The 18,224-nt window shown below is 44.3% G+C and overlaps 1 protein-coding gene across 1 annotated transcript in view; it reads right to left on the bottom strand.

The window, feature by feature from the left end:
* Nucleotides 1-1,990: 1,990 nt before the first annotated feature.
* Nucleotides 1,991-18,224, bottom strand: part of POLR3B (RNA polymerase III subunit B) — a 132,874-nt gene continuing 116,640 nt past the window's right edge. Inside the window, exons 27-28 of the mRNA XM_019543900.1 lie at nt 9,908-10,081; nt 1,991-2,534 (exon numbers count right to left, since the gene is read on the bottom strand). Coding sequence (XP_019399445.1) covers nt 2,405-2,534; nt 9,908-10,081 — 304 coding nt within the window. The 3' untranslated portion in view covers nt 1,991-2,404. The remainder of the gene's footprint in view (nt 2,535-9,907; nt 10,082-18,224) is intronic.

Raw genomic sequence — 18,224 nt, 5'->3', positions numbered from 1 at the left:
AATGCCCCCCCACCCAGGGTCCCAGCTCCACTCTGAAGGGCCACAGCTCCCCACCCAGGTCCCATAATTAACCTTTAACAGCAGCAGTGGGAGGACCATGCGCTGAGCCCAGGCAGGTCCTACCGGCTCTGGGGCTGCTCCTGCTGCCCAGTTGGGCTGGTCTCCTGGCAGCCCGACCTGGTGCAGCATGAGGGAACTGTGCGCCAGGCCCAGAGGGGTCCTGGGGCCCCTTTGCAGCATGGCTGAACCAGACCCATGGTGACAGAATCCGGCACTGTGCATGGTCCCCACATGTGGGCCCCAGCTGGGTCCTGCTGCCCCTGGGGCTGCTCTGCTGGGTGGCAGAGGGGATGTCCCACAACTGCAGAGGCTGAGGACCTGGCTCAGATCCCTGCAGCTCACTAGTCCAGCTTTGCACTGGAGCAGGTTGCATGGCTCTAGGAGGTGCGCACAGGAACTGCACCTCCCGGAGCCCTGCGACCTGCTCCAGTGCAAAGCTGGACTAGCAAGCCACATGGGTCTGGGCCAGGTCCTCACCCCCACTCCCCGCAGGCACAGGGGGAAGAGGCAGAAGCTAGCCCTGGGCCCAGCCCACGGTGACAAGACCCGGCTCGGCATGCGGTACCCACGTGCCATGCAGCCCGGCCAGACCCTTCCTATAGGGGCAGGACCTGGCCCAGCATGTGGGGACCGCACCGAGCCAGGTCCTGCCAGCCCTGGAGCTGTTTGGGCCACCCAGCTGGCACAAGCAGCCCCAGGGCCGGCAGGACTCGGCTCAGGTCCGCGTGGTCCCTGCGCGCTGGGCCAGGCCAGGCCAAGCAGCACAAGCAGTGCATGGCTCATGCTGCCTAGCCTGGCCCGGCACACAGGGACCATGTAGAGCCAAGCCGAGTCCTGCTGGCCTTCGGGCAGATCGTGCCGCCCAGAAGCTGGGTAACACAAACAGCCCCAGGGCTGGCAGAACCTGGCTCAGCTCCACACAGTCCCCATGCGCCGGGCTGGCTCCTGCTGCTATAGGAAGGGCCTGGCCTGGCAGCAGGACCCGGCACGGCACACAGGGATCGTGTGCCACAGCTGGTCTTGTCACCGTGGGCTGAGCCTGAGGGCTGGCTCCCACCTCTGCCCCCTGTGCCTGCCCAGCCCCATGTGGCTCACTAGTCTGGCTTTGCACCGGAGCGGGTCACAGGGCTCCGCAAGGCACATGCGCCTCCTGGAGCCACGTGACCCACTCTGGTGCAAAGCCAGACTAGTGAGCTGTAGGGATCTGGGCCAGGTCCTCACCCCCATAGCCCCAGGGACATCCCCCCTGCCACTCTCCAACCCCCCCCACATTCCCCTGCCACCCCTCACCCCCCCAACTTACCTTGGACAGTGCCGGGGGCAGCAGGAACACCAGAGACACTCTGGCCAAAACCAGAGTGTCTCTTTTGGAGGACTGGCTCGTAAGGCACCATCTTGAACCGTGCCTTGCTTCGCTCTATTGAGGAGCAGTTTTTTTAGATCCCTGGATATCTAGGGGTCTAATTTGTCCCCGCGCTGCAAACTTGAAGTGCAGGGAAACTTTTTTTTTATTCCCACATGTGCCTCTTGCCCCGCCTCAAAGGGTTTGAGGCAGGGCAAGAGGCACATGCGCGCTTGTCTGGATGTGCCCAATAGAATTAAATATTTGACTTTATAAGCCAGATTCTGCCAAGACACCACCTCTCAAAATTAACTGGAACTGGAGTATGCCCAGCTGAAAGTAGAATTTGGCCTTGTGTGTATGCACACCTCAGTCCTCTCTCTCTTTACTTGCTTTTCTTTGTTCTCTCATAAAAAGACTCAGTTCTTCAGAACTGCCAACTCCAGTTCTTTAGTCATGCTGAACTGTCGAATGGTTGTAGCAAAATGTTTCAGCAACAATGATACTTTAGAAATTTTGTACTTACAAACACTTAGCACAGTAGATTTGAGAACGTTAACACTAGCTCATCAAAACAGACTCATACAGTATCTTTGAAAATTTTTATTCCTCATTCACATCCCACCGATGCGGAAAATAAAACTAACCATTTCAGCACAAGGCAGTGACTTCTGCCTAGTATATTTTTTGGCCCTACCACAGCAAAGCACCTGCATAACTGAGCATGCAACACTCATTCTTGAAAGGTATGCAGGCGCTTTGCTGGGGCAGGGCCATATTACAGTTGTTGCACACCTTATTCAGAGCTGGTTAAGTCTTCACTGATTGCTCTTTGTGCTCTCAGCGTGGTCACTGCACCCAAATTAAAACAGGAGTGGGTGGGAAATCATGTAGTCAAGTATTTCTTCTTTTCCCTTGGTTTTAAGAGTCACTTGTGTTCAGGAACATTTCTTCCACTTATATATATATGGGTCTTCATTTTGTTCATGTTTTTGAACTTGATCATTCATTGTATTTGGCCAATTTTAGCCTGGGTATAATGTTCATAGATTGAAGCTCTTGGAATAACAATTTACAGGCGTATGGTATGCGCAGGGATGACACGTGGCATGAGGACTTGCAGTAATGGCACCTAAGGATAAAGACAAAAAAAACCAAAAAACCAGTAGTGGTTTATAAACAAGCAAGTTCCTAAGATGTTGTCATGTGGATCTTCTGTCCAGATGTATTTAAAACACTGAGCGCTATGATAACTTTAAGCCCCTGAATGGTTCTACTGGTGTCAACGGGATTACTCAGGTGCTGAAGAGCTAAGCCTGTGTTCTGCCAGATCAGAACCAGAATGCTCAGTACCCTGCAGGAAGAAGTCCTATGTAACCCTTGCACACTGAAGTACCAACACTCAAGAAACAACAGTACATTAAAACAAGAATAAAACATTTTCTAAAAACTGGAACAAATTGTTCAGTTTGTTCCACACAATTTTCAAACAAGGATAAGATGCTAAAAGGAAAAACCTCCCAGCATTAGGGTTTTTTTGTTTTGTTTTGTTTTACATATGTGACTTACTCTGCACTACCAAAGCATCCCAAATCCATTCATGCTGATATTCTATGGTGTGCATTTTTTTCCTCAAGCACTCCAGAACAAGCAAGCAGCCAAAGCAGTGTAGACTACAATTATGATGGTAGGCTAGTGAAATGGCATTTAAATAATCCCTTCACTAGTCACTCTGATAATGGGATCTGAGAATTTTGGGAGCCATGCTCTCTCTTTTGTTTGATATATAGTGTAATACATTTGTGTAGCTAGCATTTTGAACTGCTATAAGCTTGAAAATAGTACCCTTCTCTCAACAGCCTTTCCAGTATCATATAATTCATCATTCCATGTTTTATCCTTCTCCAAATGGAAGCAAGAACCAACACTAAAACTCAACATTTACTTTTACTTTAAACACTGAACCACCATACAGAATTAAAGACTTCTGCAAAAACAATCACTTTCCCATTTCCTTTGGCTTCCATGTTGTTTCTTTCTTCTACTGCTTAATAACATTAAGAAAGCAAATCACACTGAGGAAACTGGATGATTTAGGATTTTGGTATCAGGCTCTCCAGTTTTTCATCCTCTGGGGTTTAGGTTCAAATTCTGACCTGCCTCAGCTCATTAGATCTTAGAAGTTCTTCATTTGATGATGGTTTAGCAAAATTCTTATTCATTTCAGCATTACGGAACAAGCCTATAAGCAATATTCACATTCGTAAGTCAATGCTTAGTCACTAGGGCTTGATTGTGCCATCAGTGGGCCTGCTCCAAAACCCAATGACATTGAGGCCAGGACCAATGAGAGCAACTGAAGTTCTGACAGTGACCTCATTGGGAACTAGATCACCCCTTTGGTTCCAAGAGCCAACGTCTGCCAAACCTGTCTTGCAAACTGAGTTACTCTTCCTTTCTTGAATTATCTGTACCACATATTGATGATGTTTGTGACCTGCTGGTTTTCAAAAAAAAAATCACAGCTCCCTCACTGTCACATACTCTATAGTTTAGTGTACTCTGCCACTGGACCACAATCTTACTTACAATATCCCAATTCAGGAAGAAGCAGCTTGATTTGGAAACTGAATGAATGCAAGCTTTTTGGAACTAGCCAAATTCACTAACAAGATACAATACCAAACTCTTTCCTGAGACTTACTGTCCTGATTGAGCCACTACTATTACATCATTGGATTGGTGAAGCCAATGGTGTTTTAAAGAAAACGGAGCTCAGCTATTGCTGTAGTTAAAAATAAAAGCACCCTCTGGTTTGAGACAAAGTTGCGAGAACAACGACCATTTTCTGATACTAAGATAGCAACAGCTGGTCACACAGGATGGCAGCAGTCACATATAACCCATGCCATATTCACATGACTATTCTGCTACTGCCCAATCCAGAATCAGGGCCAGAGGAGCTACAGCTATGAAATGGGGTTCAAGAGAGGCAAGAGAACATGGTCTTTTTTGGAATGACTTGGAAGAGGCACCTTACAGCTAGAATGGGAACAACAAGCTGAGACTAACATGGCATCCCACAGAGCAGCATGGGGATATGTTACAGCTCGCCACGTATCTGTGTTTACCAAGCAGTAGAATCTCTGTAAATACTAGATGGAAAATGTACAGGTTTAGAGATGGGCAGTACATGAACACAGGATACAAATACTTACATAGCCAATTTTAGCCTGTTTGCGAATAGACAGCTTTTTAGTACAACGGGAATTGCATTCACTTACACAAAGTTTAAACTGGTACACTGATAAACATCTTTATCTGTAAATTTTCATATACTCTGAAGGTGTTATTTTAACATCATTTCCAACATTTTATGGTCTCTTATGGGTCTTGAAAACCTTCAGCTTAAAGAACAAACCTGGCTCACTGGAACAGTCATCGGTCCCACTGGGATCACACACACAACAGTAAGACTGCTAATATTGGGTACTGAATTAACAACCTAAAGTAAGTGTTTTATTCTCTATCAATCTTTGCTGGGAATTTAGAGCTGCAATGATCTACCCACAGAGGACAACAGAATATTACTTCCCTGAAGAAATGAATTGTACAAGTGAAACACCCTAGGCAAGTTTTGTGTCTCAGAGCAGCATTCTGCCTTGAAGGCAAGGATTTTTGCGGGTGATCTTTTTTTGTCTGGTACCTGAAGCCTGCAAGCTTGTCTAAATCTTTCCTAACCATGTGGTTGGTCCAATAAAAGAGATCCCCCATTAAAATCCTTGCTTCTTGCATATTTCCTAGAACATCATGGCTACAACATTACTCCAAACACTTGAACCCTTCTCCATCTCCTCAATCTATGACTACTGTCCTTAGCATTATCTACAGAACAATGTGTTGTTGCTACAAGCTTTCCTATAGCAATGCTTTCGTAATGTCTGCACCACTGACAAAAGCCAGTTCAGAAGGTCTGAATCCCTCTAATTACTTGGTTTCCATTATGATGCTCATTATAGGGCCACATACTCTAGCCACTGAAGGATACAGAGGATTGCTTAATTGAAACTACCCACTATTGATTACTTCCCTCAGACTACTTTTCACAGAATTAGATTGCCTTGAACACCTCTTCCTCTCTGTGAGAAATTTCACCATATACAGAAGTGCCATAAAACTTTGTTACAAAAGGTAAATAGAAAGATTTTGATAATTGAACAAAACCCTTCATTTGATTAAACTGTTTTTTCACATAACAAGGGATCCGTTAACTATTTTTTTGAAGCATTAAAAGGTTTCCACTAGTTTTCTCAGTCCCTAAAAGCTCAAATGCCTTCAAGAACTCCTATACAACCATCACGTTTGCCAAACAGCAAAGGCTACATCTGCATATGTAGATTTCAATTCAGTACTTTAAAAAAGCAGGAAGAAGTTGCTTGTTGAGAAATAAAGGCGCTACCTTCAGAACAACATATCCTTGCCTGCGTAGCAAGGTCTTGGGCCTGGAAAATGAACTCTGGTTCCATGCTCAGCAGGTCACAACACATACCACTGGTTCACCAACGTGCCCCAAATATTATTTATTATTTGGATTCTTTCCATATGACAAGTTCCTAGGGCACATTTGGAAGACAAGCAGACAGGGATGCCTAGCTACACAGCCACCTCCATGTGCAGCCACAACTGAAGATGTAAAAGATGAGACAATGCTAAGATGGTCTTCTAAGGCCTGACAGCTTCAGGGCTGAGTTGCATAACTAAAAGGTCCCAAAAGCACAATCAGAAGAACAGTTCAAATAATACTGGGCATGAGAAATATCAACCAACTGTATGGTGCTGTGGAAGGCCAGGTTTGCTGTGGCTGGGCAGTGCTGAAGTTATCTACTACAAGTATTGTGGTAGCTTCAGAAGGGTGAATAGGCTGCCCATGTTAAGTACATACATGTAGGTATGAAAAAAGGGATTCTGAATGTCCCAAAAATACTGATTTAACCAAAACAAAAACAGCAGACAGCACCTGAAAAAGAAAGTCACTGAGGGAGATGCACAGCTGGCTTTGTGCCCCTTAAGGTTACATGCTTGTTTAACGGCTTAGGTAGACAGAGGACTGAAGCTGCTCCTTCAGAAGGTAACAGCAGACAAAATAACGGTGTTCTCTAGTTTTGGACACAACAGCACAGGAAAGAAAACTTTGACACCGAGACAAAAAAGGACATCTTCTCTTGCACGCACACTCCCATACTAGCAAGTCTTACTTTTAAAATTTTCCTCCCTCATCCATAATCTATTATGAAAGAAACAGGCAAACTTCAAAGATGCCTAGCAAAGATGTATTTCTGGTAACCTGAATCCAGTATAACAAAAAAGGCAGAGTAGAAAAATAAGGCAACTGGAATTAAGAGTTCACAAGATCAGACGTGCTCTGTTCTGAAGAGTTTTGGCATCCAATTCCAAATGTACAGTACTGGGGGTAGGGAGAGGAAGAGAAATGGTGCTGATGTCTGTAGGATAAAACCTGTGTTTGGCTGGAATCCAGGAGGTGTAAGACAGTAACATCATAAACCAAACTGGAGAAAAAATTGTAAAGAACAAGACAGTTGGTTAGAATCAGACTGACAGAGGCAGAGCTCAGATAGATGTCACGCAAGATGCAGCAACACAGGGGAGACTCCACAGCTACAGAACTACCGAAGATAAGCGCTGTTCACCTCTCTCTCATTCTTCCACCTCTGGTCTATTCTGTGAGATTCCATGTTAAAATGATAAAACTTTAAGTCTTCAAGGAAGTTAATACCAGGTCAGCTGCAGATTATTTAGTGATGTATGTTGGGTATCAACAGAATCAGATACACGAACACAGTCAGTAAAACAGCCGTGGTAAATTATTCGTTTGTACTACAGATGATATATGCAATCAGGTCTTTGTCTGCAGTCTTGCATCCAGTCGATGAGCCTGTTTTGTCTGGCTAAAGTTTAGACTTGAAGGATTTTCTAGCAGAAGCTGGAAGATCTCCAGAGAAGTAGGTAATCTCCCTGTGCCAAACACAGGGGAGAGTCCAATTCTCCTTTAAATGATTTCTGTCCTGCAAAGACATAATCCGTCAGCTTTACAGGCACCACAAAGACTTGAGTAAGAACTTGAGCCAGCAGGACTCTTTAGTCAGTGTGAGAGCATTTGCTTTTTTAGAAAAACAAAAACAAACAAAGACACACACACACACACACACACACACACACAGCCTCTCTCATATCAAGCTAGATGGTCTCTCTAGCATCCAAACAGCAAGATGAAGAATCTGATGTTCCCAATCAGAAAGCAAGTAGCTCCCATTCTTTTAAATGGGAATCACTTTTTATCCTAAAATGAAGAACAGATTCCCTTGAATTTTTAATAATAGTACAGTTCTGTCTGGTGTGCTTCATTTTACAGGGGCCGTCACCCCTGGGTCTTGGAATTGAGTTCTGGAAGAAAATGTCGCTCAGACTCATTTCAAGAGTCTGTCCCCTGGCAATGGCAAGCATACATCAGTAGGGGACCAAAGTACTATCAACTCCTCCAAAAGCACTGTGCTGCATTAAACTGGTACAAGCTAGGAAGAGGGAGACCAACTATTTTCTGCTCCTACTACTGAATAGGAAAATATGCTGTATTTAGAAAAAATAAATATGGACTGAGTGAGTTTGTAACATGTATTCCTCCACAGGGTGGTGTCACATGGAGAAATGACTGAAGAATCCAGCAGGACCTTTCTTCTATATCTTTGAAAGAAGTGAAATATTTGTGAATAAACTGAAGGGCTGTTGCATGTTAAAGAAAAACAGCTGAAAACTGGCAGATTTGGAAGCAACTTATTTTGAAAGGAAAAGCCTTATTTTATCTTGTTCTTAGACAAGCAACAGCTATGCAGCTGGAGGTGTAATAGCAGGGTCAGGATTCCAGAAACATACCGAGGAAGTCTGCTGCTCCTGGGAATGGACAGTAGGCCTTAGGGTTAGAGGGCACTAGGGAAGTAACTAGTTCAGAGAGACATACATTTTGCTACTTCAGCCTTCTGCCTAACACAACTTAGCACCTCTCTACTCTGGGATTTGTCAAAGAAGCTAGAATACATGGCATAAAAAGAGCCTCCACAGCTAGGAACCCAAAATGGGAGGGTGTGTGTATTTCATTACTTGCAAAAAAAGCCCAGTGAGGTGGTAACCAAAAAAAAGGTGATTTTACTACACAAGAGGCAGAACACAAAAGGATACAAATATTCTATATAAGTAAGAGCCTTCCAAAAAAAATGCATCCCTACTTTAGAAGTATGTAACATTGTTTCTTTCTCTCTCAAAAAAATCCCATTGCCCTCTTTGTGAAGCAAAAAAAAAAATTAGTCTCATGAGATAGTTTAGAGCAGTAGTACCCAACCTTCTGGTTTCAGGGGCTGCTTGAGTGGCATGGGCCCAGCCCACAGCTCCTGGACACACGGTCAGCATGCCAGCCTGACTCCAGAGCGACTCAATGAGCTGGTGCCATTGCAGACTGGTGATCGAGCCTGCAGGGCCATGTCACCCTGTCTGTGCAGCTCCTCAAAAAGTCCAGAAATTTGGCAGTTAACACTGCCACCAGTCCCCTACTGTCAACTTTCTGGACCCCTGGGGAGAGTTGAGGGGCAGATGAGACAGCCCTATGGGCTGGAGGTTGAGCCTTACTGGTCTAGAGAATGGTCTGCAGAACAGTAGAAGCTTCCCTTCACTGCACTGCTAACGATTTGGATAGCTAAGCCCTGATATGCCCACAAAATCAAACTCGTTTAACTGAGGTGTTATTTTAAATCCATGTAGTTAAAGATCAGTTCAATTCCGTGCAAGGATACAATCTACTTTAAACAGCCTTGCAATTAATTGCTGCTAAGCCAATCAACTTAACACGTTAAAATGGATTTAAGAGAGACTCCAGACTAGAGCAGTTGTAATAAAACTGATTTAGTTCAGTTGTCAAACTGGCATGCAGACAGTGTGTAGATAAGCTGTTAGAGCATCCATGTCCAACCTTGGCCTGCCTTGTTGAAATAGCCAACCCAGGTGGCAATTAGGATGTCAATTTTGGGACATGGATATTTATCTAGTCTGAAAAACAGGTTATGAAGGCCAGACTTGAACTTTCTGAATCTATCTCATTTAGGACAGAATTTAGCTCTGCACTCGCAAGGCTTTGTATCCTGGTACCAATCTTTTGAGCCTTGTGAGTAACACTTTTAGACCTATGCTGTCATTGATAGATTCATTAAAATATACAGAACTGTTAACTATTGCCTACTTTAAAAAACAAAAAAGCATGTGCAATGCATTGTCCTGTAGATGTATTCACTGCGGGCTAGTCAGTTTGTTTCACCCAATTTAAGGTTCAACAGCTTTGTTTTATGTGGATGGGTAGAACATGGAAGGAGAACGGGGAAGGAGGAACATGAAATAGAAAGCCATTAAAATAGAAAGCCATTTAAAAAAAAAAAGTCAACTTACCAGCCAGAGTATCCCAGCAAGCCACACTGCCCACAGACATCTACTTCAAAGGCATCACTTGAAATCATCAGTCTCTCCAACAAAAGCATGCTGGCTCCATAACCTATCAAGCAATCTCGTTCCATTTCTCCAAGACGCAAACCTCCATCTCGGGATCGACCTTCAGTGGGCTGCCTTTGAAATGAGCAGTTTAAAGAAAAGAGTAAATATTTCTGGAACATGCATTCTCATTTTTTTTTAGGAACATGTTCCCTAAACAACAATACCAATGAGCCTCTTTATGATCTATGAATCTAGGTCTACAACTAATCCTGCAAGCCTTTGTTATTCAATAAATTAGTTTTTGTTCATGTGAGAGTAAACTGCAGTAGTCACTACAGTAAGGATTGCAAGGATGGAGCTATTATTCTTTATTACACATAAAATGGTTGAATAAATGCCCAAACCTGAATTCTTCATTACCCGAGGACACAAGCCATTCCTAGCAACTATGTAACCTTTTTCTGAACTTTGCATTCATGAACTACATCCAAGCTTTTATCCAGACAGATGAAACAGAAGTCACAATATTTATTGAATTTCTCCAAATGTTCTCAACTTGTTTTCCAGTTATGAAGTTTTCTCTCTAGACTCCATTAACACGTCTAATCTCATTTTACGTGCATCAAAACTACTGCAAAAATTAGTATGTTCTTTTCAACTCCACATTTTTTTAAACAAAATTTACTTTTTAAAATGAATTTATGTTCACTTTAAACATTTACTTCACAACAAGAGCACCTCATCTTCAGACATTCCTGAGCACGCTATAAAAGGCCAATTATACAAAAGTTAATACTCCAGAAATCCCCTTTTACCTAACCATTTCATCTAAATCACACTACAGTCGCTAAAAACTATGAACTCTCAGGATAGTCTCAGCCTCACTCAGAAAAGAGAAACAAGTTTTATAACATGCCCAGGGAGTCACTAGGTTGAGAGTCTGCCAGGAAAATGTTAGACCAGCATGTGTCTGAGTGTCTAACATTATTAATCTTAAAATATACTTTAAAATGCAACTTATACATAGCTTGCTTTTTTTTTTTATACATTTGACAATTGATAGACAAATCTGCGTCAATTAGGTCAACACCTGTGATTTTAATCACAAACCTCACAATTTCAGTGTTTTATTTAAAAGACTGAGTTCCTGAGACAAATGATGATGGGAAATCTCAGGTTTTGACAGACAAGAGTCTTTAAGGTTGCAAAGAAAAGCTTGAAAATGTCTCTTAAGTGCACTGTAGAGCAGGTGCAGGTGAGGAGAAGGAAGAGGAAGTGATGGTGGTCCAGATTCAAGATTACTGCATGTTTTGGCTTGGTAATGCTTGGCACAGTGCAAAAATATTTGGGTTGTCATAAAGAAACTCTAAATTCACTGCCTCAAATCATGACGGTACCCCTTTAATTAAGAGAACCTGGACTTTAAGACAGTTGCCTTAAAAACAGTCATGGATGAATCTCCCTCCACTGCAAGGTAGATATTGACCTACCAGTTTTTCATCTGTCAATATTCTGTATTTTGTCCTTTATAAATTTAGTACTGTTAGCTAAAGGCACTTGCCAGAATGTGCCACAAGAAGCATTTCAAAGTAAAAGCTCTTTAAAGATTCAGACAGTCCACTGAAGTCACGGAAGTCTTTCCATTCATGTCAGTGAACTATAGATCAGGCTCTATAAGACACGCAGGAATGAGAAGAATTGTTTAGGCTTGGTTCTAAGACACAGGCTTAACTTGCTCATGAAGCAGGATATCTGGCTGTTTTGCATCATTGGAGCATTATAAAGCAGCCAGAGTGAGTATACTTGTTAATCTGGCCACAGCTCATGTGTTCATAAATTCATGCTACTTTGGATCTAAAAAAGAATTTTAAAAAGGTCTGATTATCCTGCTTAAAAGCTATGAAATATTAACCCAATTAGCAGATAGAAAGTATCTTGTCAAAGTTTTAACTGTACTTTTTGTGGGTGGGGGGAGAAGAGTCTCTCCCTCCTCCTTTTACTCTGCCCATACTGAGAACTTAGTTAATCTGTTTGCAATTCAAATGGGTCTTTCCATTCATGTAACCTGTTTTACGTTTTTCTCCTTGTTGGAACAATGAATAGAATGTGTTTACATCCTGGTTAACTTCCTAGTTCTCCCCGACACAGATTAGGCTTGATCCTGTAGAGGACAGAACTCATCTAGCAAAGCTCTGGGGGTGTAGTTGAATTTTCAGAGGCATCTATGTACCTACCACCCAGGCAGTAGCACCACTGAGGGGCAACAATCAGGGAAGCTGCCTGTGCACCGCCTTTGGGGAGTGGTGGGGACAAGGTGAGCCACCACTACAATGTGTACTGCTGTGATCCACACCGTAGTAGCTTGGTGCTGCCCCATGTGTGAAGCTGTTCTGCTACGACTCTGCAGCTGGGAGACCAAGTGCTTTTGAAAATACCACTAGGTGTTGGTTTTTTCAAAATCTGACCCAATTCCCGTTTCATTTAAGGTAAGAATGAGATCCCTGGAAAAACTATGCATACATAAAAATATATGCAACAAAGGTGAAATGGTGTGGTCTGTAAAGACACAAAAATAATGTAAGCCCCCACAAAGTCCCATTTTCAAAAGTTACTTCAGTCTGAATCCTTTTTAAAATGAGCACACCAGCAGTTGGGCTGGGACTTTCTAAAATTTTTAAGTGACTTGGGAGCCTGAGTCAACAGGACTCATTTTTCTCACTCTCAGATAGTTTTGAAAATCTCTCACATGTAAGATATTACTTTATCTTTTGAAACAGAAAGCTGAAGAAGATTGAGCTCAGCATTGTTTAACTATTACTGTTATTACTTATGCCCATTTGGAAAAAGCATTGAGCAGCTCCCAAAAGTCTCTGACCAAAACACTGAGCTTTAAGGTCAGGTACAGACATTACATTTTTACTAGAGACCCACCAAATTTATGAGCTCTGGCGGCCAATTACACAGCTGTAACATGGCCAGGGCCCCCGATCTCACAGCCGTGTCATGGCTGGGGTTGCCATTCTGAAGGTGGAGTGAAGCGAGTCCCCCACACCTCTGATGGGCTGAGGGGCCACCTGCCAATGCACACTCCCTCCCACATGCTGTTGGCCCCAGTTTGCGGGCTGAGGAGTAAACCAAGAGGCAGGCAGGTGACCAGCTCCTGGACTGAGCTGACATCAGGGACTCAGTCTCTGATTTGCTCTGCTCCGGCTGTCATCTCTCCTCCCCTGTCCCACTTCAGGAGACAGGGACTTTTGGCAGGCTTCAGAAGATGGGCAGTCTGCCCTTTCTTCCTCTTTGCTCCCTTCCCCCTCCCCTTGCCCTTCTAGTAGACAGCTTTTTGCCAGCTCTTTGCTGACTTCTTGAACATGGCTGATTTCCCACACTTTTTCATGTGGAACCAGCTATTTCATGGAAGACTGCCAATTACACAACTTCCATAAAATCATGTATTTGGTCCCTAATTTTTACTCATACGAGTGATCAAAAAACAAGTGATCAAATACTTGTAACAAAACAGAAGTTCGGCATACATAGACTGGTTTAAAAATGGCAGAAACTGGTCCAAGATTTCCTGCCCCCCACCACGGGGCAAATGGGTGTTCTACTTGCTACTGATCTAAACTATGTAACTTAGATCAATTCCTCCTCCGACTTTTTGAATGTCTGTACTTAGCCTATGCCACAGGATATCATCCAAGAAACCTTCAGTCTCTCAGACGGAAAAAGGAGAGAGAGAAAACTCCTGATGCTCCAGGGTCTGACCAGTATTACTAATCTATTTCCTTACAATGCACTATGAAACTGACATAATTTGATTAATCCAAAATACAACAATGATAGAGCAGCCATTTTGTACAGAGAAAAACATATACAGCAGAGGGGCCAATATTGTAATGACTTCAAGAAAGAGGAAACAGTTTACCCAAAATACTGCCCTAACAGAGTCAAAGGTCTTGGCAACATCATTCTATTTCCCCTTCTTCAGTGCTGGTTCTGAAGTTTATTTGGAGCCTTCATTACCCGTTTGGGTGATGCAAGCAGAGACCAACAAACACGCATAGATTTTGCCTGAGAGAAAATGACTAACATGAGGTGCACTGCCTGCACTTCTAAAAAGACTGCATTCATGCACCAGCTGCAGGCGAGGCCGGTTTATTCCGTCATTCTGCACAGACATTCTGTTCCCCAAGACAATGCTTTCTGGGTGTGTCTACACGTACATTTACATGTGCCTAAACTTAATGCCCCTTAGTCCAAGTTTAGGTGCATGTCTACACGTGCACTCCTTAAGGAGCTCTAATGTGGCTTGCCAGGCAAATGCATTTGCAGCCTGCCCTGGGCAGCACCCTGGACAGCCCCCTGCAGCCTGCCCTGGGCAGCACCCTGGACAGCCCCCTGCAGCCTGCTGCATCATAGCTGGGCAGTGCAACCCAGTGCTGGAAGAGGGGGTAAGATCCTCCAGTCCCCCTGGACATGACTGGCTCAGCCCCCTCCCCAGCGTCAGTTGAGAGCCAACCAGAGCCAGCCTGCGGGGCCCCACATTGCTGCTGGGCACTGCCAGGAACAAGCAGCAGTGGGTGCTGTTCTCCAAGGCGCAGATGCTGGAGCAGGAGTGGCAGTTCTGGCAGTGGTGGTACCTCTAGGTGTGCCAACTGATGACTACACGTGAGGGCACAATGCCTGCCTCTGCATGGTACAGTTCTTCGCAACAACACAGGGAGCATGTGAAGCTGTTGCTCCTCTCTGGCCTGCTCACACGTGCCAGGACTTGGGTTGTTTTGTTTTTTTTGTGCCCCCATGTACATTCAGTGGTCAGCACATCAACAGGTACTGCTGCTGCCAGAACTGCCACTACAGTTCCAGCATCTGCGCCTTGGAGAACACCGCCCACTGCTTCTCGTCTTGGTAGCTGGCAGCAGCAACGCGAGGCCCTGCGGTTTCAGCTCCAGCCCGTTCAGTCAACCTACATAACGTTAGGGCGCCTTAAGGCATCTACATGTCCCTTAAGGTGCCTTAACTATTCATGCCTAAATTTGATACTGCATAAAGCAATTAGCTTAAAGTCACTATTTTTAATGCGCCCTAAAAATGGCAAAAGTGCTTTAAAACGGCACTACAGACGGGCCCTCTGAAACTGAAAAATATAATCCAACTGAAGAGAAAGGGCCATATTTGGAGCCAATGATTCTACTTTTCTGGTACAGTGAAAGTATGTATAAAGATCATCTTTACTGCAACCTGTTTTCTCAAGGGCTGGGCCAGGATGGTGGAATGATTTCCCATATGAACCAAGGGCCTATATAAACCTTGCCAATTCCCACTTTAAGTGCAAGACACCTTTTCCAGCTTTTTTTGCTGCATTTCTTTCTAAATTACAAAAGAATCAAAACAAAAATATTTTAATGGATGCACTTCTCCCTTGGAGGAAGATAAAAACCATGCATGATGTTGGTCATATACTTAAAGCATGTTAGAAGACTCACGTATTGCATTGGAGAAGGTGATATAAGAAACTATGCAGAACAGAATTGTTGATGAAGTTCAGAGGCAGAAGCAAAGGAAGAAAAATATTAGACTCTAATCTGAGTGAGAGTGTATGTGTATATACATACATACAAACATAGACACAGATTTTAAGTTAAGTAACTTGGGGGAGGGAGGAAGGGAAACAGGAAGGAGGGAATAAGTCTGGGTACCACAGACAAGTGAATGAATACAGCTCTGTAATGCACAATATGCACCCCAGGGAATTATGAGCAGAGCAATTCAAAATTATGCAAAATTACTTTAAATTTTTTTTTTTTTTTTTACATTTCATCTTACATTCTTAATATCTGTGCTGAAAACCCCACCTAGGTGGATGTGGGTTTTGTGAGTGGCTGTAGGCCCCCCCGCCACTTGTCTGTCCTCCCCCATGGTGCATAGCCCCCACTGCTGGCGGCAACAGCAGGCAACAGGCCCTCGTGGTGCTCATGGCTGCAGCAGGCAGAGCCCCCTGGTGGCACGCTGCTCCTGGGGGCTGCACATGGCGGCACAGAGTTGGCCTGGGCTGGCCTGCTGGCATGTGCCTTCAGGCCACACCAGGCTGGCTTTGTACCAGCACGAGGCTCACCGCATCGGAGGCAGTACCCATGTGCCACTGGTCTGGGTGGGCTCTGTGTCTCTACATGGGGTTTCCAGCACTCCATCAGCAAGCCCCACATGGAGGGTCAGATCTGGCCTAGCCCAGCGCAATGGTACACTACTCCCACCTGCAGTGCTGCAAGCCTCATGTGCTGGCACAGAGCCAACCTGGTTTTGTTTGAAGGCATGCACCAACAGGCTGGGCCAGGCAGGCTCTGTGCTGCTGTGTACATCCTGTCCCAAGGGCTTGCCTCCTTCTGCTGCCACCAGCCTGGGCTGTGCAATATGGGAGGTGGGGAAGATGTGGATGTGTGGCGGGGGCCCACACTCACCCACAACCAATCACACCTACCCATCCCTCCTGCAGGCAGGAGCTCCCCTCCCCACCTCACCAGCTGTCCAATTACATGCCACCGGGCTCAGTGCTTCCACATGGAGCTTCCAGCTGGAGTGCTGAGAGCCCCATGGAAGTGGAGGCACAGAGCCTGCCCAGATTAAATTATGCAAAATTATGCAATTATGCTGGGTCATACTTTTATGCACAAAATTGTGCAGGCACATAATTGCGTGATTCCTCAGAGTGTAACAAAGATAAGAAATTCACAACTAATGCTGAAGATCATGGGGCTGTGTGGGATGCCTATAAAACCCCATTGTTTAACCTGGGGAACCTTTATGACATGTGTTTATAAGTAGGTTGTCTAGCCTGCTGGTTTCTACAGGTGGGCTTTGCTCCCCGAGGAGTTCCTCAGCTAATCCTTCCAAGTAAAGTAGTCTTTAACCAGAGGCCAAATGAACAACTACCAAACCCTTCTGCCCTATTCTGGGCACTAGGAAAGGAGGAGCCCTTTGGCTTTGGCCCTTGCACAACAGCCTGGCCCCTCCCTGGAACAAGCCTGTCCTGTTCACAGCTTGTATCCAGCTTGCAACCTGTTCCCTCAGTTTGCTCCTTTGCTGCTCTTTCCCTTGGTGTTTTAAGCTCTCAGTGGGACACTTCATTATCCTAAAGCCCCCCAGCTGGGCTTTCTCAACAGGCTTGACTGTCCCCTCTTGAAGGGCCAGACCAACCTGTTATAAGGATGTTAGAGGAGAAGGAAACCCAGCTTGATTCTGATTCCAGGTGAAGCATCCAGCAGTGAGAAAGACTATTTCTTTTTGTAAATGACATACATAACATTTGAGATGGGAAAATGTGAATGGGGACCATTGACAATAACCAGTGAATCCTCCAAAGGAATGTTGTTATTGCAGGCCTATTTTTCAGAGTAAAGTTTAAGTCTATTCTCATCATGAAGTTAGCAAATGGAAGAATGGAACATGGAAGCCTGCAGAACTTGCTCATTTAGCAGAGATGATGGTAATGACAGAAGCTGAACTGGAGGTGCAGAAGGGAGTCTTTAAGACTGGGCATAGGAGAGCTGCATCCATGTCTCCCACATAATACCTACTGATGGGAATTTCCTCTATGAATTTGTCTAGTACCCTCTTGAACTAGGTTAAACTACTACCCTCCACAAAACTAAGTGGAAATGAGTTTCGCAATTTAATTATATACCATTCGTTTTAAACCTGCTACCTAATAATGTTGTTGCATGTCTCCTAGTTCTAGTATTATGAGATCATACCCATCGACTTCCTGTACATTATTTATTATTTTGCAAACCTTTATCATGCCTCTTTCCCAAGTTGACAAGTCCTAGCCCATTTAGTCTCTCCTCACAGAAAAGCCTGTCCATGCCCCTTATCAACCATGTTGCCCTTCTCTGTAACTTTTTAGTTCTCCTATATCCTTCTTAAGGGGGGTGTGTCTTAAGGGGTGTGTGTGTGTGTGGGGGGGCAAAACTGCATGCAGTATTCAAGATGTGGGAACACCACAGATTTATAAAGGGGTACAACGATATTTTCTGCATTGCTTACAATTCACTTCTTTTTAAGTCCTAACATTTTCTATGCCCTTTTGATTGCTGCTGAACACCGAGCTGAAGTTTCTAGCAAGCTGTCCACAATGACTCAAACATATATATATTTGGGGTTATTATTTTCCCCAGGTTACACACTTCCCACCTTACCTATATCAATACTGGCATGTAAAAATTTCAGTAATACTATTTTCATAGCTAGTGTGTGGACATAAAGAGCTGCGTCCAGC

This window comes from Crocodylus porosus, unplaced genomic scaffold (genome assembly GCF_001723895.1).
Source record: "Crocodylus porosus isolate Cpor-Errol unplaced genomic scaffold, CroPor_comp1, whole genome shotgun sequence".
NCBI lineage: Eukaryota > Metazoa > Chordata > Crocodylia > Crocodylidae > Crocodylus > Crocodylus porosus.
Note: the sequence above shows the minus strand (reverse complement) of the source record. Positions and strands in the feature narration are given on the sequence as shown.